General features: G+C 40.2%; 1 protein-coding gene across 3 annotated transcripts in view; it reads left to right on the top strand.

Annotated features, from left to right (window-relative positions):
* Nucleotides 1-53: 53 nt before the first annotated feature.
* The window catches only part of TAF2 (TATA-box binding protein associated factor 2), a 67,335-nt gene continuing 44,371 nt past the window's right edge, over nucleotides 54-23,017 (top strand). The window contains exons 1-9 of one of the 3 annotated variants that reach the window (XM_027645566.1): nucleotides 54-803; nucleotides 2,790-2,844; nucleotides 3,612-3,772; nucleotides 17,113-17,231; nucleotides 18,587-18,728; nucleotides 19,099-19,330; nucleotides 19,646-19,830; nucleotides 20,407-20,520; nucleotides 21,755-21,854. In XM_027645566.1, coding sequence (XP_027501367.1) covers nucleotides 751-803; nucleotides 2,790-2,844; nucleotides 3,612-3,772; nucleotides 17,113-17,231; nucleotides 18,587-18,728; nucleotides 19,099-19,330; nucleotides 19,646-19,830; nucleotides 20,407-20,520; nucleotides 21,755-21,854 — 1,161 coding nt within the window. In that variant the 5' untranslated portion in view covers nucleotides 54-750. Of the gene's footprint in view, nucleotides 804-2,789; nucleotides 2,845-3,611; nucleotides 3,773-13,904; nucleotides 14,015-17,112; nucleotides 17,232-18,586; nucleotides 18,729-19,098; nucleotides 19,331-19,645; nucleotides 19,831-20,406; nucleotides 20,521-21,754; nucleotides 21,855-23,017 lie in introns of those variants that run through there. The other 2 variants (XM_027645567.1, XM_027645568.1) reach the window with 2 other exon arrangements.

Raw genomic sequence — 23,017 nt, forward strand, 5'->3', positions numbered from 1 at the left:
CGCACGGGGACACGGCCCGGTTCCTTACGCGGCTTTCGGATCATTTTGGGGGGTTATTTCGTTGTTTTGTTTTTTTTTTTTTCCATTTTCCTCTGGCCGTCATTGCTCCACCCTTCTGTAAAAAGCAACACTCCAAAAGACTTTCCCAGCCTTAAAAGAGTAAACCTCCGTGAATCGGGCCGTGACCCCTGACCCGCCGGGGTCGGAGGTGACCGCCAAGATGGCGGCGGCTTTTGAGGGGCTGCGCGCGGCGGGGACGCGGCGGCCGCGCTGCTGAGGGAGAGACCCGCGGGGCCGACCCTGCCCCGAGCCCGGCCCGGCCCCACCCGGCCCGCCCGACCTCCGCAGCGCTCCTCCCGCTCGGCGGCGCTGCCCCAGCCGGCACTCCCGGGAGCGCGGGCCCCGGTGCCATCCCGATTCCGTAACTCCCGCCTCCACTGCCCGCCGAGCCGATCGGTTTCCGCAGTTCCTGCGGAGAGGAAGCGGCTCTGGACTGGTACCGGACGCCCTGCGGCAGAGGGACTGCGTGTGCACTGACAGAAGGTTATGTGCGGACACTGGTTGTTGTTGGTGTAACGATGGTGCTCAGCCGAGCTGAAGATTCCTGACTGCTGGGGGTCACGGGTCCGCTGAGGAGATGAGTGATCAAATACGACGTGACTCGGGGAAAAGTCGAAGGACCCACTGAACGAGGATGGTGTTGGTGCCAGACTGACGGTCAGCAGTGTGTGTTGAGTGCTGCGGTTCAGAATGAATAGGAAGAAAGGAGACAAAGGATTTGAGAGCCCAAGACCATATAAATTATAAGTATCCATTTTTTTTTTAAGTTACTGTACTTGAAACCAGTGCACACTGAAACAGGCCGATCAATAATGATTTACCTGAGAAGGTTGGAGCTATTGTTTGTGTTCTTGCGTTCAGAAAACGTGTGTTGCAGGTGTATGTTTTATTGTGTAAATGGATTTACCCATGGAATGAGTCTGTCAACCATGCAGTCTCATCTTTTGAAGATGTTTACATTGTGCTCTTCAGACCCTGGAGATTTTCCACACAGTGTCAGTACTGCAGATCATACTACCATGTTCCATTCTTACTGCTGTGTCAAATCGTTTTCACTTAAGGGCTTTTTTATGTGTAAAAAAATACTTACCTTTGCAGCAAGCAGCTTTGTTAAGCAAATTGTCATTTTTACACATTCACTATTTTGGTTGTAACCAAGCTGCAAAGCAATTGGTGGTGGATTCCAGTTGATCTTTATATATTTCTCTCTATACCCCCTTGAATCCTTTATAAATCTGTAACACAAATGTATTTCTAAGTAGAATCATTATATACAGTTATATCATCATCATGGCTGGGCTTCACGAATGAAGATTTGGGAAGGGCTCTACCCACACTTGTTACAAGCACATTGGTGGCTAAAAAGGCCAATACGAGATAGACATGTCCAGTTGCAGAAGGCACAGCAGAAAGACTCCTTAGGTGGTATATTCTGCAAGACACGATTCTTTCTGCATAGTCTTTTCTCCTCGAGAGTGATCCTGCTTGTGTTCTCAAGAGCATCAGCAGTGTTATAGATGGTGTGTCTCCAGGCCTCCCAACATGAGGCCAGAGTGGACCAGTTATGTTGATCAATATGGCCAAGGCTGAGATGTTGTTTCAGGGAGTCCTTGTATCTCCTCTTCGGGGCTCCTCTCTTGTGGCAGCCGGTGGCAAGTTCACCATAAAGCAAGATCTTAGGGAGGCGGTGGTCCTTCATCCTTGAGACATGTCCTGCCCAGCACAGCTGTGTTCTCAGTAACATGGCCTCAATACTTGTGACTGCTGCTTGCTCTAGTACAGATGTATTGGTCACATCATCTGCCCAGTGGATGTTTAGGATTGTTCGGAGACAGCGTTGATGGAAGCATTCTAGGAGACGCAGGTGGTGGTGGTAGATGACCCATGATTCGGAACCGTATAAGAGAGTAGACAGCACTATGGCTCTGTAAACACTGATCTTGGTACTTTAATACAATTAAATATAGGTAATGTCCAAGTCGGTTTTTAGGTGTTATTCTCTTGTAGGAATTTTTGTCATACTTGATCTCAGCTGAAGCAATATCACTTTTTAAGGTACAGAGTACGTGAGTATGTGCATATAATGTGTGATATGTCATAAAAGTTGAATTATTGCAAGGTTGTATCTTGAGTCATGACTTGCACTACTTTAATACCAGTCTTGATTAATATATAACCATTATTTTAATTAATAAGTTCATATGGCATATTCATTGTAAAAGCACATGCTATATCTTTTAATGTATAATACTTGCTTACATAAATTGTGTGTGAGAGTCAACTCATCAGATAAATTTTCCACAGGTTTCTGATTGCAATGGCTACATACCATTTTTGATACTGTATATCACTGCAATGTTAGACCTTGACACTATGCCATTGGTAGTGCTTTATTTTTACATACAGATAAGTGATGTTCACAAACGATGTTGCTATCTTCTCTAATTTTCCTAGTAGTACTCATAATGGTATGATACTATGTTTGATTTTATTAGAACTTTCTTGACCTTGTGTACAACTTCTATGCATTATTTGGTTTAGACCATATAAGCAATTTAGACAACCATTAATTCTTCTTATATAAGTATATTTTATATGCAATATTTATCTCTATATACTTATATCCTGTATAGCTCTCTGGTTTTTTTTAAACTGGGTTAAAGTATTATTTTAAATGCTGGCATTTATGCAAAACTTACTTATTTTAAATTTTTCTTTTCTTCCAGTACAACTCATCAGGTGGTTTGTATCAACAACATAAATTTTCAGAGAAAGTCTGTTGTAGTAAGTATTTCTTAATAAAATGTGAAAGTAGAAATTAAACGTCTGGGTTTTATTCATGCTTTTAGAGGAGACAACTGCACACACAAGCTAATTATGTTGTTCAGACTCTTCATATGTTATATTTTCTAATCTGATGCCTCTCATGAGTCTGTCATTCCTTGACACGCATCGAATAAAATACCTTCTAATTGTGAACGCTTTAATCTCTGTACAGAAAAGGTGTCTAAATGAAGGCCACTGCATTGCAAGTAGTATTACAGAGCAATTTACAGTTTAAAATTGATGTTCATGCAGTGTTAGCTGATGTTAGAGGTAGGTGTGTAGAGTTTTTTGGGCCTTTGAAGAGGCTGATGATTTCAGGCCTGAAGTCATGGAGGGTCTTTGTGAATTTAGACATCTGCTTAAATGGATTCTGCTTAGATTTTAGAAATTGTTTAAAGCTCAGATACCAAAACCTAAATCATAGTGATGATAAACATAGTGATGCTAACAACTTGAAATCTAGTCAATAGAGGCAGATTATTTCTGGTAAAAGAAACATGATTGTCAGTCATTTCAGTTTTTTTGTTTTATTTCACATGTGGGAAAATTCACCTGTTAAGTAGCATGCAAGACAATCTACATGTCTAAAAGGGCAAACCAGTTTCCTTTTAAAATAAATATCTTTATACCAATGATCTTCTTTGAATTGTGCTGATAAGAATTCTTTTATATCTATTTTTGAGTTGATAAAGATTTTACAGAAGGTTTGTTTTGTGTTTTCATAGGGTTATGTGGAACTGACAATATTCCCCACGGTTGCAAACCTGAACAGGATCAAGCTGAACAGCAAACAGTGCCGGATTTACAGAGTGAGAGTCAACGATTTAGAAGCAGCTTTCATCTATAATGATCCAACGCTGGAGGTTTGTCACCATGAGTCAAAGCAGTAAGTGATGTGTTTAAAACTCTGCAGATTTAGTGTTTTCTGTTGCTCTTAAGCATGACCTATTTTATTTTCCTCTCAAGTTTTACCTGGTAATTTCCTAATGGTGACTTTTGGTATGGTGACCTAATTTTGGGGAATTATTCCGGCAATAATTTTCTTCTTCAGAATTTCTTTTACTAACATACCTTTGTATTGTTTTGTAAAAGAATCAAACACTTCTTTAAAAAGTACTTTATGGGGAAAAAGTCATTGCATTTGAACTGTTTGTTTGTGACAGACACTCTGTATTCCTTTATTCATCACTTATACAAGAGCTTCAATAATTCAGTTTGCAAATACAGTGTTCATTTATATGGGACACTGAGTTGGTTATCAGAGCTGTGAAATTTTCTTTTGAGTCCTGATAGTGAACCACTCGAGTCTATTAATTCTGTAATTATACTTGCTTTGTGACTTGATATTTTTGTTGTTGTTGCTATTGCTCAGTATGTCAAAAATTCAGAATCCTCATTGCAGGGCTTCTAAATTGTTATGAAGTGCTAGAAGTAAAGCTTTTGGCCTTTCCTATGGAATCAAATTTCCATTGTTTCTTGTGGTAGATAAAAGTCCTAGCACGTTACCTGAACTCACTTTGAAATTTGAAAGAAAAGTTTCAAATTTATTTGCCATCTGATATTGAAGAGCAAATTTAAAAACATGAATTGTCCCATAAGTTTTGGGGAACAAATATGGGAAGGGACTTCAGTAAAAAATCTCATCTCTGTTTGATTTTTTTTTAAGAGAAGCACGATGGGCAAATGTTTTCCCAAAGTATTCTCTTTTGATTTACTGAAACTTATGTTCATGTTCTCACACCTTCTTTTCACTGAATTTACAATTTGCTGAATTGTTAAAGAACTTCTTATGAAAGTGTTGTACATATTTAGCAGCAGTTGATATGAAATCACAGAGATCTTTAGGTTGGAAGAGACTTACTGACACCCAGTCCAACTCACCTGCTCCCACAGGGTCAATTAGAGCAGGTTGCACGGGGCTGTGTCCAGTTGGGGTTTGAGTATCTTCAGGGGTGGAGTCCCTGCAATCTCTCCAGGCAGCCTGCTCCAGTGTTGATGACCCTCACAGTAAAACATTTTCCTGTTTTCTGATAGAATTTCATGTATTTTAACTTGTGTCCACTGACAGGACCAGAGGTAGTGGGCACAAACTGAAACACAGGAGTTCCCTCTGAACATCAGAAAACACTTCTTTACTGTGAGGGTGACTGAGCACTGCAACCCCAGAGAGACTGTGGGGGCTCCATCTTTGGAAATGCTCACAAGTCATCTGGACATGCTTCTGAGCAACGGGCTGTTGGTGGCCCTGCTTGAGCTGAGGGATTGGACCAGAGACCTCCAGAGGTTCCAACCTCAGCCATTCTGTGATTCAGTAATAACTGGAATCCTGCATAACTTCTGGCAGATGTGAGAAAGAAGCATAATTTAAAATTATCAGTGAGCAATCCATTATGTTAAGAAAGGGATCAAGAGAGATAATTCTATAATTTTGTGTAGAGTTTTTCTGTTCAAACTATTCAAACTTAATAGAAAATCTCTGTATTTCATACCTCCTGTGTTATTCATAGTTATGAAAGACAGAGGTCACCAAATATTCATAACAAAAAGTTTGTATGTGTCTTTCTGTATCTCAGAAGTCAAAGGCAACATAGGTTACAAAGTATTAGGTGAAACATGCATTTTTCAATTGAAATACCTGGTCAAAATTGGGTAATTAAATATAGCATCTCTGCTCTTAAGGCAGGATTGCAAACAGAAGTGCTAGAAATCTAAAAACTCTCAAGAATTAGGATCTCAAAAAAATCATCAGTGGATTTCCTCTACCATTCATTACAAAGAACTGCTTCTAGAAACAGCAGTGGTTTGTAGTAGTTTTTAATCATCTGGTCAGCTCTTCCAGGTTCTCGTTTGTTACAGCAAAAGTGATGATGGCCTTTGTGCCCTTGCAGCTGAACCAGGCTGCAGCAGTTATTTGGAACAGGACACAGATTAGACATGATGTTTTGCCTCTAATGTTACAGAGACAGTTACCTTTTGCATAGTTTTCCTCAGTAGTCTGTTGAATTAGTAAATGTGAAGTTAAGAGGGTTCTTGGCAACCTGTTTATTTAAAATAATTTGTTTTCAATCTTTACTCTTTCCTGTTGTGTGTAGCAAGTATGAAATAAGTTCAGGTTACAAGGTTTTGTATACAAGTATTTTCTCTTTTTTTTTGGATAATGGTTTTAGTTTTGTAGATGTTGTTTTCTAAAAGAATGCATAAAATCTTCAAAGCGTTAAAGTTGGATAAGACCTGTAAGATCATCAAGTCCAACTGTCAACCCAGCACACCATCATGTTCACCATTAAACTGTGTGCCATGTCCACATGTTTTTTGAACACTTCCAGGAATGATGACTCCACCACTTCCCTGGACAGTCTGTTCCAATGCTTTACAACCCTTTCTGTGAAGAAATTTTTTCCTAATGTCTAATCTGGGGCATATGTATGTAGAAAAGTTAATTTAATGTACCCTTTCCTACTTTTTTATCAAAGTTAAGATAATTTAAAAACTTCTTACTCCCTTATTTAGAATCAGAATTCCATTAAAAATGGAAAATTCTGTATGGAGTAAAGATTAGAAGACTTGCTACAGCATCTCTGACTTGAGAGATTATGTTTGCTGATAGGAGATGAAAGTTAAGAGAAATGGTTTGTTGTTTGCGTTGTGCAAATTTTGGCATGCAAAAAACAGTTTAAAAAGGGGTGAGAAATTGGAGATTAAAAGAGCTTTATCTATGCAATTGTTTCTGCCTCACCATGATATTCTTTGCTACTTCTTGGGTGAGATGTCATATCATCTGTGTGTTCTGAATTTAGATATTCAACTTGTTTTCAGTTCAAATAATACTTTCAGGTTTTATTATCTATTGCTGCAAAAATCATTGACATGCAGTCTCTGTTGCAGGAGGTGAAACAATTTTTTTCAATCTTGTATATTGTCACTTTTGAATATCCTTTCCCAGAAAGGTAATTAAAAATCGCTAAAATTTGTAGGAAATGTTAGAAACTGTTAATTAGTGTGTTAGATGTATTTTCAGCTTTAATGCCATTGCCAGTTTGTCTGTCAGTTTCAGGTGACAAGTGAGTTTCAGGTGACAAGTGTGAGTGAGCTTTTAGAGGCTTATCTAGAAATAAAGTCAGACTTTGATCTTGTAATTCCTTTTGGGGGCTTCAGGACAACATGGCTTTTTCATATCAGAATAGATGGATGAACTTAGATAATGCAGTCACTTTCTCCCTGACTGAGCAAACTCCTGAGCAGTACTGTGAGCTATGAAACTATCCACACTGCTTTCCCATGTATACACAAGGTGGCAGAGAATCCCATCTTTGCTTGTGCTTTTCAGGAAGAGTTTGAAGTCTTGCAAAGACTGAAAACAATGTTGAAGAACATCTCTTCAGGTCATGTTTTAGGGCTGCTGTTGTTTAGTGTTACAGCTGTCTCTGTCCTACTTATCTTCTTTCTTTTCCTTATAAATTGTTGCTTTCTTGATTCTGTTAATATAAAGGAAGTGGACTTGTTTTTTCTGGGCTGTAAGATGTAGAAATCCCACAGTGTGTATCTTTAATACTGAGACAACTGCTGGTATCTCAGCCCTATTTATTTAAGTCTGTTTTTTCTTAATCTTATGGGTGAGACTGTAAACTGTTAAATAGGTGCAGCAAAAGTTCAGAGTTTTGATGCAGTGGTTTGATCTGTGGTAAGCGAGGTTTGTGATGATCCTGCTGGTGCCTGGTTGTGTGCTTCACATGTTTGTGGCATAACTAGGATGCAGGGCTGAGAAGCTGTTGCATTTTGTTGTTACTTCTGTGTAAAGGAAGCTATGTTTTTGCATAGCTAGCTAATGTGCACAAAATGCTTTCCTGTTGCATTGCATGTTCATTTGCCTTTTTTGCAGCTGGAAGCGTGTAGTTTTTAAAGACTAAAAATATGAAGATGTTTTGATAGTCTTGGTCTTCACAGTTGCTCTAGTTACAAGCAGCAGTAAGCTGTGAGAGAGCGCAGTGTGGTAGCCTTCAGGACATGTCTATCTTGCAGTATTTGTTCTTCTGAGAAGTCAGTGATCAAGCCTTTAGCCTTTGCACAAAACAGAAAAATTTCCATTTTTCATAGACTGAGCATGTGTTGCTTTACTGCAGTAAGTAGCCTTCATTTCCACTGCTTGGATGCTTGTCTAATTGTAAATTTATGATAGACTTCGTTAGAAATAAATGAAGTGTCCTGGTTCCAGCCAGGACAGGGTTAATTTTTGCGGTAGCCAGGAGGGGTTGTGTCTAGGACCCGGAGGTTATTTTATACCACCTCACATCATTTTCCAGGGATGGGTGAAGGACTTCCTGTGGGGTCAGTGTGGTGTAGCAAGGGTATTGTCTGTTGTTGGGGGGGTTTCTGTGTAAATCGTTTGCCTCTTTCTTGTACCCTCTGTCCTTAGTATTGTTGCTTTTACTGTTTGTTTTCTTATCTTGCTATTTTCAGTATATTGCTCTTCCATCGAAGGGGGAGGGGGGAGTGATCCGTGTGGTTTGGAGTATTTCCATGGGAATGCTAAATAGGGGAATGCCATTCCTAAACCTCAACAGCCTTATTTGGTCCCTACTGTTGGGCAGGTACCTAACCCAGTATATGTTTCCATATGTGCACTACGTGCCCATCACGGTGCTCTTTTTCAGAGCGGGAGAGGGATCAGGATTGCTCTGTTGATGTGCTGTGTGATATCAGCTCATGACATGATAACATCAAGGGCAGTGAGGGTCATTTCGGATGTGTGTGCAGTGTTGCTCTGCTACCTCAGGTAGGAGAGCACCCTCAGGTGCTGCCTTTGGGAGTCCATTAATAACTGTAACCAGTCTGTGGGGAGAACAGGGGAGGAGGATTTCCCCCCAGCTTTTCACCCCCTTTTTCTCCTTCAGGCCTGTTACAACAGCTTTTGAGAATTTTGATTTCCTCTGGATATTAAGGACGTTAAGGAAAGCAGACCAACAGGCACTGTGGCCACTCAAACTGCAGCTGAGCCAGAGGAACAACCAATGCTGCTAGCAGTTGCTCCTATACAGAAGAAGGAATCCAAGACAAAATCAGTTTGCTTAGTGAGGGGTGAAGAGGAAGTAGGGCCCTCAGAACAGGAGGAAGAGGCAGGGCCAGAGATAATCACCTGATCCCTATTGCTGGGTGAGCTGTGAGCTCTGAGAAACGATTTTAGCTGCCAGTTGGCTGAGCCTCTGGTGACCTGACTGGTCCAATGCTGGAATATCACAGCCCACAATATGAAACTGGATGGTCGTGAAGCCAAGCAACTGAGATCCTTGTCCTGGGATGTGGGCATTGACAAGGAGATTGGGAAGAGGACAGAAACTCAGCCTCTGGAGGTGACTCCTCTCAAGCATGAGGGAAAGGCATTCTCTCAAGGAGGATCTAGTAGAGCACATCAGACCCACAAGAGTATAAAGCTTTAGTTGACACCAGCACACAATGCACTCTGGTGCCATGAAGATATGTAGGGGCAGAATCCATCTCTACTTTTGGGGTGATAGGGGGATCCCAACAGCTGACTGTATTGGTAGCTGAAGTGAACCTGACTGGGAATGAATGGCAAAAACACCACATTTGACTGGCCCAGAGGCCCTGTGCATCCTTGGCATAGATTACCTCAGGGTAGAGGAAATTGGAGAGCTGAATACCTTGCCTGGTCTCTAGAGGACCCTTCTACTGTGGGACTGCTGAGGGTCGAAGAACAACAGGTACTGATTGGTACCACAGTAGTGCACTGTCAACAACACTGCACCAACCAGGACTCTGTGACCCCCATACATGACATGATTTGTGAACTGGAGAGCCAGGGAGTGGTCAGCAAGACTCTCCCGGCCTTTAACAGTTGTATATGGCCAGTGTGTAAGCCCAGTGGAGAGGGGAGACTGACAGGAGACTATCGTGGTCTGAACAAAGTCAAACCACCATGGAATGCCGCTGTGCTGGACATGCTGGAACTCTGGTATGAACTGGAGTCCAGGGCAGCAAAGTTGTGCCACCATCAATATTGCCAATGCATTCTCCATTCCTTTAGCAGCAGAGCGCAGGCCACAGTTTACCTTTACTCAGAGGGGAGTGCAGTACACCTGGAACCGACTGCCCCAGGGATGGAAACACAGTCCCACTATTTGTCATGTACTGATTCAGGCTGCACTGGAAAAGCGTGAGGCTCCAGGACACTTGCAGTACATTGGTGACATCCTTGAATGGGGCAACACAGCAGAGGAAGTTTTTAAGAAAGGGGAGAAGAGAATCCAGATCCTCCTGAAAGCTGATTTTGCCACAAAACAAGGTAAGGAACCTGGACCTGCCCAGGAAATTCAGATTTTAGGAGTAAAATGCCAAGATGGATGTTAGATTCTGATGGACATGGTTAACAAAATGATATCTATGTCCCTACTGACTGGTAAGAATGAAACACAGGCTTTCCTGGGTGCTGTGGGTTTTTGGAGAATGCATATTCCAGATTATGGTGAGGTTGTAAACCCTCTCTATCAAGTGACCTGGAAAAAGAATGATTTAAGTGGGACCCTGAACAACAACAAGCTTTTGAACAAATTAAACAGGAGATTGTTCATGTAGTAGCCCTTGGGCCAGTCAGGACAGGACAGGATGTGAAGAACATGCTCTGCACTGCACCTGGGGAGACTTGAGGACAACCACTGGGGTTCTGGAGTTGGGGGTACGATGGATCTGAGACCTGTTACACCCCAACTGAAAAAGAAATCCTGGTAGCTTAGGAAGGGGTTCGAGCTGCTTCAGAAGCAACTGGCACTGAAGCACAGCTCCTCCTGGCACTTTGACTGCAAGTGCTGGGCTGGATATTCAAAGGGAAAGTCCTTTCCACACATCATGCCACTGGTGCTACATGGAGTAAGATCGCTCTGGTCACACAGTGAGCTGGAATAGGAAACCTCAATCCCCCCAGGACCTTGGAAGTCATCACAAACTGGCCTGGCCTGAAGGTGAAAACTTTGGACTACCATCAGAGGAGGAGGAAAAGGTGGCACATGCTGAGGAGGCCCCACCATATAATCAACTACCAGAAAATGAAAAGTGACATGCTCCTTCCTCATGTTTCTTGCTGTGTTGTAGCTCTACAACAAAAATGGAAAGCTGCCATATGGAGTCCTACATGGCAGGTCACAGAAGCTATTGGGAGACAAGGCAGATCAAGTCAGGTTGCAGAGCTGAAAGCTGTCCAGCTGGCTTTAGATATTGCTGAACAAGCGAAATGGCCAGTGCTCTACCTCTACAGTGACCCATGGATGGTAGCAAATGCTCTGTGAGGGTGGCTGGACTGATGGAAAAAGGCCAGTTGGCATTGCAGAGGAAAACCCATCTGGGCTGCTGAATTGTGGCAAGACATCGCTGCCCAGGTCGAGAAGTTGGCTGTAAAAGTACATCATGTAGATGCACACGTACCCAAAAGTTGGGCTGCAGTCTGTAATGCTGAATTGGTTGTTCAGTGGCAGTGCCACTGTGTGCCAGAACTACCATGGACACTGAGTATCTGCTCCACATACACCAGTCACGAGCTGCTGGTGCACCTTGCAACCAGCCGACGGCACACCAGCCCTCCTGCCCTGGGAGACATCTAGGACGGATAGAACCCACAGTCATGGACTGAATGAGCTCAACAGACATCTTGGAGGGATGGCCATTGACTATGGAAATGATACCTGTGCTTGTGTATGTGTATATATGTATGTGTGTGTATACATGTACACATGCATGTGTATAGTAGGAAGGTGTAGGATTTGGGGATGACACAGATGGTATAAAGTAAGGGGTGGATAATGTCCTAGTTCTGGCCGGGACAGGGTTAGGTTTTGCAGTAGCTGTGAGGGGACATGGCGAGGACATGGCCAGGACATGGGGGTTGTTCTGTACCACCTCAGTCATTTTCCAGGGATCAGGGAAGGGCTCACTTCTGCCTCGGGTAACAGGGCAGAGGGAGCAGTTGGGTATTTTTGGAGGTTTACTGTGGAGTGAGCATTAATATGTGAATTGTTTGTCTCTTTCCCTGTACTCTCTGTTGTTTGTATTGTTGCTGTTACTGTTCTTGTCTTACTTCATTGCTGTTTCCAATAAATTGTTTTTATCTCAACCTGAGTTCTTTGCTTTTTGTGCCTCCAGTTCTCTTCTCCAGCCCATCCCGGGGAAGGGGGAGGAGAAGGGGGAGTGATTGAGTGGTGTGTGGTTTGCAGTGTTTCAGTAGGAACACTAAATTGGGGAATACTGTTCCTAAACCATGACACAAAGGTGTAGAGAACTTTTGAAAAAAGAGTGGACAAAGTCCTAAAGCTTGGGCAGGAATGAAAATTAGGTTTTTCGGTGTGCTAAAGATTCAAATCATTACCTTATTAGTAAATTACATATATGTGTACAAATTATCTATTTAAAATATGCTGTATATAACATGTGCTATGTCATATATATACTCTAATATAAAGTGCTAATTCTATCTCGGAAGCAAAGTAAAATAGTAAATGAATTACAGGTAATGAAGAGTAATTAATTGCTTGTAGATCGAAGAACTTATTTTGCCAAGTTGATGTTAAGTACTGTAAGAAGACAGTGCTTTGTAGACTACGTGTTTAGCACATATATTTGTAGCACTGGTGCAGCTTATAGTGAGAAATGCTATGGAAAGTTGACATGGAGCTATTTGGAATCAGTTAGTAGCTTTAAAAAATAAGCCTCTGTAGGATCTCTTCTTTATGAGCTGCATGCACTAGGGGTGTAATTAAAAGTGTTTGGGGTGAATTCTGATAATAAGATATATCTCTACCAGAAAGAAAACATGAATGCATATTTGTTTTTCATTGTCGGTCTATGCTTAGCATCAGGACAATTTATCATTGTTCCTTGGGCTGTCACTTTTGGCTTGTGCTCTGTTTTTGTTAAAATGGCCATATCCAGTTTATGGAGAACAGTTCAGCCTATGAAAAAATTAATCTGTGGTACTAAGCTTTTAATGGATTCTTTTACAATGAATCACCCATTTAAATTAGAACACTTCACAAAAATAGAAATATCAGAATAGACTGTTTTCCATAAAATGTTAAACTCTGTGGAGTCTACCTTTTTTGCTGTAAAATTATAACCTTTTCCTGTCTCTGAACTCACTGGTGTTTGAAGTGTAGCCACAAGCACATCACAATCCTCAAATTTGGAGAAAATTCTCACTGATATATTGGAAAGGGATCCCCTATAAAAAATAATCAATTTTCAGGATCAAATTAGATTAAAATTAAAAACTTTCAGACTTTACAGTCTAACAGAATGTTACTGTTGTTTGCTGTTGCTAGTTTTTTTAATTACTAATATAGTTCTTAGTCATGCTCATGTTCATGGCTAGGCTTCATGCAGTCTTTTTTTAAATAGAGTTTTTCTGATGGTATTTGTTTGCCTTTCTAGGATGCCATTTGAAGAGAGTTTAAAACAACATTGGCTAGGGTATTTCTTTGACCCCTCAGTATGACAGATCAGGGAGGTAAACCAACTGAAAGCTGTCTGAAAAAAAGACTTTTTTCCATTTGGCACTCTGAGCTGGATCCCTACAAAGTCAGGTGAACAGTAGTCTCCTTAGTGAGTGAGGGAGTAGGAATGAGTGACTGAGACCAGGAGACAGCACATCAGCTGGAGTTTAAGTGATTTTGAGTTATTCTGGAGCCATAGCTGAAGTTATGGTATATTCCAGTATACAAATTCAAACTTTTGCATTTAAAACTTGTTGGTGTTAGATCCTATCTATATGTACTCTTCAGCTGTGAAAAAGGAAAAAAACTGTATTAAAACTTGAGTGTTTAAAATTTGGGTATTTCTATGCTCAAATGGTGCCATTTACTATTCATGTCTGATTTTCAGGAGCTTCCAAGCAAAGTAGACAAGTTTACTGCTCCTGACATTCTCAGTCCTGGTAGTGGTGCCAGGGAATTTGTGCACTATAATTGCCAAAGATTAAGAACTACATGAAAATATGTTCTCATATTTCCGTGTTTTAGCAAAGTTTTTTATACGTGGAAGACTAAGAATATTAAGCAGGGTGTTTTACATATCTAGACTTACAGAATGATGCTGGCATGGTTAATTACACTTCATTCTTCCAAATAAGGTACTGTAATTTGGGTTGTTTTCTCTGTGGGTGGTGAATAGAGAATGGTTAGATGAAAGCAAAATCCTGAAATGAGGTCATGTCTGCTTTGTGTGGACTTCAGATTCCATGGAAGGTGGAGTCCCCAGCCAAAAGTTAATTTACTCCATTGTGGTATAGCAGTCTTGCATCTGGGTCAGGGGAAGCCCCAGTATCGATACAGGCTGGGGGATGAAGGGACTGCAAACAGCCCTGTGGAGAAAGACTTTGGGGTGCTGGGAGATAAGAGGCTCAACATGAGCCATCAAGGTGTGCTCGCAGCCCAGAAAGGCAACCCTGTCCTGGGCTGCCTCACTTGCACATGGGCAGCAGGGTGAGGGGAGGTGATTCTGCCCCTCCTCTTGGCTCTGGTGAGTGCTGTATCCAACTCGGGGGGCCTCAGCACAGGAAGGACAGGGACCTGTTAGAGCAGACCCAGAGGGGGGCTGTGGAGATGATCAGAGGGATGGAGCACCTATCTGTGGTGAAAGGCTGAGAGAGCTGGGGCTGTTCAGCCTCAAGAAGACATGGCTCTGGGAAGATCTTACTGCAACCTTCCAGTACTGGGGGCTTATAAGAAGGACAGGGACAGACTTTTTGGTAGGGCCTGTTGCGATAGGACAGAGGGCAATGGTTTTAAACTAAAGAAGGGTAGATTTAGACTAGATATAAAGAACTCTTTTACTGTGAGCACTGTGAAACCCTGGAACTAGTTTCCCAGGGAGGTGGTAAATGCCCCATCCCCAGAAACACTGAAGGTGTGGTTGGATGGGACTCTGAGCAACCTCATGTAGTGCAAGATGTCTCTATCTATTGCAGGGGGATTGAAATAAATGACCTTTAAAGGTCCCTTCCAACCCAAACTGTTCTGTGGTTCTGTGATTCTGTAGTGGCTTTATGCTTGGTTGTGTTTCTGACTCCAGTGTTTGGATTCATCAGTGGTACCTAAATTCTGGGGAAAAGGCAATAAGTAATTCTTTTCATGTATAGAGTTGTGCAAGCTTTTGAAGAGCTTTGTGTACTGCAGGATTAGAATTAAGAAAGATTTTGCTCCCATGTGTAGTGGGTTGGGTTTTGGTAGCAGGGAGGGGCTACAGGGGTGGCTTCTGTTAAAATCTGCTAGAAGCTTCCCCTGTCCTGTGGAGCCAATGCCAGCCAGCTCCAGGATGGACTTCCTGCCACTTGCCAAGGCCAAACCAATCAGGAGCAATAGTAATGCCTCCGTGATAACATGTTTAAGAGCAGAAGGTTGTTGCGCAGAAAAAATTCCAACCAGGGAAGAGCAGAGTGAGAACATGGGAACAACAAGGTAGACACCAAGGTCAGTGCAGAAGGAGGGGCAGGAGGTGCTCCAGGCGCCAGAGCTGAGGCCCTGCAGCCTGTGGTGCAGCCCATGGTGGAGCAGCTGTGCCCCTGCAACCCATGGGGGACCATCGGGGTGCGGAGACCCACCTGCAGCCCGTGGAGGAGTCCATGCTGGAGCAGATGGATGTATGAAGGAGGCTGTGACCCTGTGGGAGGCCCAAGATGGAGCAGGATCCTGCTGGGGAACTGCAGCCCGAGGAGGGGGAAGACAACGGTGGAGCAGGGTTTCCCTGGGTAGGACTTGTGGCCTCTGTGGGGGACCCACGTTGGTACAGCTCATTCAGGAAGGACTGCACCCCCTGGAGGAGTGACCCACGGGACAGCAGTTTGGGAAGAACTGCTGCCCGAGGGATGGACTCACGCTGGAGAGGTCCATGAAGGACTGTCTCCCGTGGGAGAAGGGGAAGGACTCCTCTCTCTGAGCAGCGGCAGAAACTACAACTGACCGTAACCCCCACTCCCTGTCCCCTTGCACCACTGGGGGGGAGGAGGGAGAACATGGAAAAAGGGGTGGGGGGAAGGTGTTTTTGAGACTGTTTTATTTCTCATTCTTTGGTTCTTATCCTATTAGTAATAAATTTAAGTACTATCCCCACTTTGAGTCTGTTTTGCACATGAAGGTAATCAGTAAGTGATATCTCCCAGCTGTTATCTCAGCTCATGAGTCCTTAGCTGGTTTTTTTTCTCTCCTCTGTCCAGTTGCAGAAGGGAGTGAGAGAATGGCCTTAGTGAGTATCTGGCATCTGGCCAGGGTCAACCCGCTACACCATGCTTTACACAGTTTAAAAATCCATTTTGAAAAAGCATAAAAGCTATCACATAAAAGTGTAAAAGCCAGATTATTTTTGAATGTGACTGGTCATCCTCTAGTATCTCAATTTAAGCACATTAAATAATAAGATAACATCCTGCTCATAAGCATTTTAATAGCAGACATATGCGTGTTCCCGCTCATTTCAGTAGAAAACAGTTAATCTAAGTCATAACTGAAGTAGTGGTATGACTTTGGAATGAAATGAGCAGTTAATTAGCAGCTGATATATAGTAGCTAACCTGATTACAAAAATTTGGGTCTGCAATTTAAATTAATTATGGTAACACTTTAAAAAAGAAAAATGTTTCTAGGGACTGAAAAGTGTAACATGTATTTCTGTGTTTGTATATTAAGGCCAAAACTCTAACCTGTAGTATTTTATGTGATATTTAGAAGTGCATAAAAAAACCCTCTTCCTATCCATCAAACTAAGGGAGGAAAAATACCATTGCCGAGCTAAAATCTTACTACATTTAGAAAAGCAACATAAGAGCAAAACTGAATATGAGGAAGCAGATCTTCAAGACAGATCTTTAGAAAAAAGATGCAAACTTAACCCAAAATTAAAAAAACCAGAATTTTAAATTTCTAGCCCAAAAATGTAAATATTACTCTTATTGGCAAGAAAAGAACACTGAGCATTTCTCACATAATTTATTGGGCATTATTGCTGCTTAAGTCTTTTTGATCATATATCACTTCTGCAAGAGCCATGTTTTAAGTTCTGGTTGTTGAAATCTAAGCTTTACTCCTTTTCTCTTCCACTCCTTTAAAAGCAAAACAAAACATGTGGTTGAAGATGGGCCTTGAAATTCAGTATAGAAACTGTATGACTGCCAAAATTGTTTTTTTGTGGTTCAGCACAACTGCAGTTTAAGAATTAACTGGGTATTTCTGACAGGAGGAATCTCAACTATTTTTCCAATGCCTATGCTGCTGCAGTCAGTGCTGTGGACCCAGATGCTGGAAATGGAGAACTCTGCATTAAGGTTCCCTCGGAGCTGTGGAAACATGTTGATGGTAAAGAGACCATACTGAAAGCTTAATTTAAGATGCCGTAGAGTTGTTAGCTATAAGTTTGCGTAGGAAGATAGTAGATTTAAATAAGTAGAAGTAGTGTTACATTATTTTATGAAATTATGGTTACTGTTTCCTTTTTCATCACCTGTATCTTTCCACTGGAAGTCTGAAAAAATACCTTCACATTTCTTGGTAATATGGAGAAATGGTGGCAAGGTTTCTTAACACTCTTTACAAACATACTCTTGGGTGGTCATGACCCCAAAAGACAATTTGAGGAAGTGGGAATAATGGAGTATATTGGGTGCTAAATTTTAATTTTGAGGTTACTTACAACGTATATGATCCAACAGAAAAAATAATTTACAAGGATATAGCTATATCCATAATCATACAAAGCTATATCAATTTTATCCCATCTCACTTGGAAGAATGGTTATTTTAAAATTGATTTGGTAGTGGAAGTAGACTGCTTTATAAACTGGCATACTAGATCCTGGGGTAAGTAGCTGTTTGAATAAATTACCCTCCAGTGTTGATTATTTTCTTACATGGATCTTATTGGTTTCTTGTATGATTTTCTTACATGGTTTAATCAGTTTTTCCCATGGATTTATGAGACCTGTGAGAGAATAATGACAACTGGATCATGAAGCTGACTCACACAGTGTTGTCAGATGCAGCTTAATGGGAAAGACATTTTTGTTTCTTTTAATTTTTGTGTAAGTTCCTGTTGCCTTACTTGCAAGCCTAGAAAGGAAAATATTCAAGCATGTATAATTTCACTTTACAAAGTTTGAATGCCAAAATATGGTGAGACCTGTGGGATAAATTTCAGTGTGTACTTGAATTTCTTTTCTTGCAAGTCTATTCATAGGTAAAATTTCTGTGAAACTAAACCAAAGCAAAGACACTTAAGTTACAGGAAAAGCATAAACTATAATAGGAGGTTTTAAGCAACTGCACATGAAAATATTATGTCTTTTAAGAATGTGCCTGCTATATGCAGTTTTTGTAGAACGTTATTTCGGCCAGGTACGAAGAGATTATGCTTAGGGTACAATCAGTGTATAAATATGCTTTACTGTTGGGAAATTGGAAGATGAAATGTAGCTCCAATTGCAGCTTTTATTAATTAATAAAGATTCCTATAAATTCATATCCTGTAAGTTATGCTTAGGAGGTCTCAGGTTTTAAGGTTTTGAGTTGTACGTTTTAAATGGACCCAAAAGTCCATGAGAATGAAGTAAACACGTAATCTTGAAAGACCAAGAGTCCAAAACTGAATTATTATTCTGAAATAACTTTTATGTAAGCTGTATATATTTACTCCAATTTTGGTCTTTGTGCTGCAGAGTTAAAAGTCCTGAAGGTGCATATAAACTTTTCTCTGGACCAGCCGAAAGGAGGCCTTCATTTCGTGGTACCCAACATGGAGGGCAACATGGCAGAAAGAGGAGCTCATGTCTTTTCATGTGGTTATCAGAATTCTACAAGGTAAGAAAACTGTCTTTGAATGTTACACTGTATTTCCTACTTAGTGTTGGAAATACAAATAATTTCTTTGAATTCTTTTAAGTTTGAAAAATTCTAGGACTTAAATTGTGCTTGAAAGGAGCTTACTGATGTGAAGTAGCATCTAATGACTAGTAATTAGGATGTCTTGTCTTTATAGCTCAGCATGAGGTAATGGCAAAAAAACTTGTAAAGCTTTATAAAGTTAATATATTGTAGGAGTCAGTATGTCAACATTCATATATTCTTAAAGTATTTAGGAATGTCATTTGGAACTTGAGAGAAAAATCACCTGTGAAAAAGAGTTAAGTATAATTATTAACCATTTTCACCCCAATTTTAACTTTCCTAGATTTTGGTTTCCTTGTGTTGATTCATATTCTGAGTTGTGTACCTGGAAGCTTGAGTATACTGTAGATGCTGCAATGGTGGCTGTTTCAAACGGAGATTTGGTGGAAACTGTATACACCCATGATATGAGAAAGAAGACTTTTCATTACATGCTGACTATTCCCACTGCAGCTTCTAACATCTCCTTGGCAATAGGACCTTTTGAAATTCTTGTTGATCCATACATGCATGAGGTAATAATCTTCATCATAGAGGCCTGCTTTTTTATGTTTTTAAAAAAGAATTACTGACTTATGTTACAACCAGTATATATTGGACAAATGTGGATGTCTAGATCATCGTCCATTAGTACAGTTGTATGATAAAGCTTGTCTAGTAATGCCTGTATTTAAATTTATCTCCAAAATAAAGCCTTTGAATGAGCAATAATTCTGTTTCTGTCTGAATTTAGTTGGAGTTTGGTTTTCTCTCAGTTATGTAATGTGCTTGATATTTATGTATTTGAATATATTTGTAGGCCTTCTAACAAATTTTCCTGTGTTTTGTAGGTGACTCACTTTTGCTTACCACAACTTCTCCCGTTGCTCAAACATACCACGTCATACCTTCATGAGGTGTTTGAATTTTATGAGGAGATTCTTACCTGCCGCTATCCATACTCCTGTTTCAAGACTGTTTTCATAGATGAAGCTTATGTTGAAGTAGCTGCTTATGCATCCATGAGTATTTTCAGGTTAGTATTTGAGAAAATTACAACACAGACATAGAAGCTCTAGATCCAAGACTGTTGAGAAATATCTGAAAATCTAGTTATTTTTGTAGCCTGAGTTTTGGACTCTCTAGTTTGAAAAGGCTCATTTTTGTTGGCATTATAGGCTTTTAACACCATTGCCATTTTTATCTGTTATAAAGACATTGGATTTGTATTTACTTTAAGAAAAAATTGTCATTGATTTTCCTTCTGAATTAGAAATGCCATACATGAAGTGCAATTTAATCTCAAATTAAGTTGCAGAAGTTTGATTGTGTTTTACTTTTCTTCAGCTGGAATAGGGTATCAGAAATCCAAAAGAGTTTCACCAGTTACAATACTTAGCCTCTACACAGAGAGTTGTATATAGATATACTGATCTCCTGTATAGCAGGAGATCTACCTGATTTATAAGATTATTTAAAAAAAGGTGTTACTGTCTCACTGGAAAAACAGTGAATGAATTATTTTATTTATTTTGGCTTTTAAAGCAAGGTCTCTTGTGTTTCTTTGGAGCTGGTGCTCATGTTGCGTTATTTTCTTTTTATGGGGGTCCAGCACAAATCTCTTGCACAGTGCAATGATTATAGATGAAACTCCACTGACAAGGAGGTGCTTAGCACAGGCCCTGGCCCAGCAGTTCTTTGGATGTTTCATATCCAGAATGTCCTGGTAAGTATTTTACCATATTATTCTCTAGAAAATGGGAAGAATCTAGAAAGCTAAAATTTTAATTTGCTTATCGCGTTTTATCAGCAAAATAAGCGAAACACTAATTGTAGAAGAAAGGAAGAAAAAAGAAAAAAATAATAAAACCAGCTCAATAAATGAAAATCCATTAGTATTTTTTGTTGTTGTTTGAAAGGAGAATGTGAGAGAGAAAAGTTCCAAAGCCTGTAGAGATTGAATTTGTCTTCCTGAATGTTGTAGTGTGCTTTGGCACCTGGAAATTTTAGAAGGGAGACTCTTCTACATCATCAGTAAATTTCTGTGAGATATTCTGGATGAAGAAGTGTAGCCTGCATAGGAAGTACTTATAGAGCACAGAACTAATAAATTAAGAAGTTGTTCAGGGAGGGCAATGCAGAAATTAAGTGTCAGACAGGAAAATTCCTGCTAAGGTGACTATAACTTCATCGTTCAGAAAATCTCCCCAGCTGGCTCTTGCAGTTATGATGAATATTTATTTTAATCCTTTTGCGTACACTTTATATATTGGGGGCAATTAGCCCATTACTTTTTTTCATTGCAAAAGTGTATGTCCCAGAGTATCGTTATCTTAAAAAAAGGAAATCAACATGTTCTTAAATTGGTGTTCGTTCTATAATAATTTCTCTTACTCTTCCTTATTTGTAGCCTACTTCCATGGTGAATACAATTTTTTCTGTCCTTCATAATGATTCCCTTTTTATGTGTTCTTGTTTTATTCACTTCATTGTACCCTTTGTATCATTCTTCTGTTTATGATTCTAGTTTCTGTTCTTGTTATAGTTTTTGTCCCTGTTTTTCTCTCTTAGAACATAACTCACAGAAGATGTGTTTAAATGAGTGTCCACCAAACTGTGAGATAGATATTTTGTTGGCTTGCTGTCCAAATCTTCTGCATGGAGATGTTTATCAAGAACTTAAGATCATATAGATTGGCAGTTGCTTTAAGCTTTAGTGTCCATTTCCACCCATTTATTGTTATTATTTCAGCTAAAATAGTTTGGGTTTATATTTTAATCTGGATTTCTGTGGTAAAAGTTCAGTTTTCACTGACTTTTCAGTTTCATTGGTCCCATCCAGGTGCCAAGATCCATAAATTGGTTCACAGCTCATCAGACTCCTATTGACTTAGAGAAGTTATATAACCTGTTGAAATGTCTTCTGAAGTGATATAATTCATGGTTCTTTGTTATTATAGGTCAGATGAATGGGTGCTAAAGGGAATCTCTGGTTACATTTATGGCCTTTGGATGAAAAAGACCTTTGGTGTTAATGAGTATCGCCACTGGATTAAACAGGTAACATCATAATAGTAGCATTTTCTATACCTTTTAGATATTTTGTGTCAAAGAAGATACAGTATAAAACCAGAATTTAAAACAGCTTTTCACTGCAATCTAAAGACATGTTTAGTAGTGACAAAACTTAGAGCTAAAATATTTTTACCACTTTCTGCAAGGAAAAACACCAAACATAGGAACCAAAATGCATTTTTCTGACTGCCATATGAATAATGAATAATAATTTTCATTGTCTCTCTGTGCAATTAGTTTTCCTCTTTTTGTTTGGACTTTTGCACCAAAAAATAAAGGTCAAAAAAGGCATTACTTTTGGAATACATAGAACATAGGATTCATACGGATATGTATTTGGTGGGTTCATTATAATGTGATGACCATCCATATAGCTCTGAAAGGCTCCAGTATTAGCTTGGATCAGTAGAGGATCGGGTATCTTTTAATGTCATTGAAGTGCTAAATGAAATAATGAAACAGTAAAAAATCCCCATTGAAGGGGTTTCTTTTCCTGGAAAAGAAATTTCTGTCTATAGCTTACATTTTCAAATGTAGTGCTCTGAGACAGATACTTTCTAGTGATAGCAGCAGTTGACTCCTCATTCTTTGCCAGTAACATTTGTTCACAGGAAGATGTGTATCTTCTTCCTCTCCTCACATTCTCTCTCTCTCCCTGTTCCATAAAATTGAATTCCTAACCCCATGGGCTCCATTAAAACCCCTTACTACCACGGGGACCCAATACCATATCTGCCTAATGTTCATTCAGCTCACCAGTCGTGTGCTGTCTGTGCTAAAGGTGTGGGTGCTACAGAGAACAGCAGAACTGGGAGAAGATCTGTTGCAGAGTTCACTGCTCTGTTGTTCCCCATGAGTTGCTAAGGGCATCCATATAGAAGTGAGAGGTGCTACTGTCACAGCCTCCAGTTCTGCCCTTCCTTCTTTGAATGTGTTACTAGTGTATGAAAGTGTGTAAGTTTATATGAATCAATAAATATCAATACATGTCAACATTTGAAAATTCTTTAACTAACATTGGGTTGCTGACAGACATCAGTTTACACTGATTTGGTTCATGTTGATTGTTGAGTGACAGTGAGCACATGCAAACATCTGGCCTTAAAATGTACTTGTTAACACGGGCACAGAATCACACAAATTCAGAT

The sequence above is a fragment of the Corapipo altera genome, unplaced genomic scaffold, assembly GCF_003945725.1.
Source record: "Corapipo altera isolate COAL_440 unplaced genomic scaffold, ASM394572v1 51, whole genome shotgun sequence".
In the NCBI taxonomy this organism is placed as follows: Eukaryota; Metazoa; Chordata; class Aves; order Passeriformes; family Pipridae; genus Corapipo; species Corapipo altera.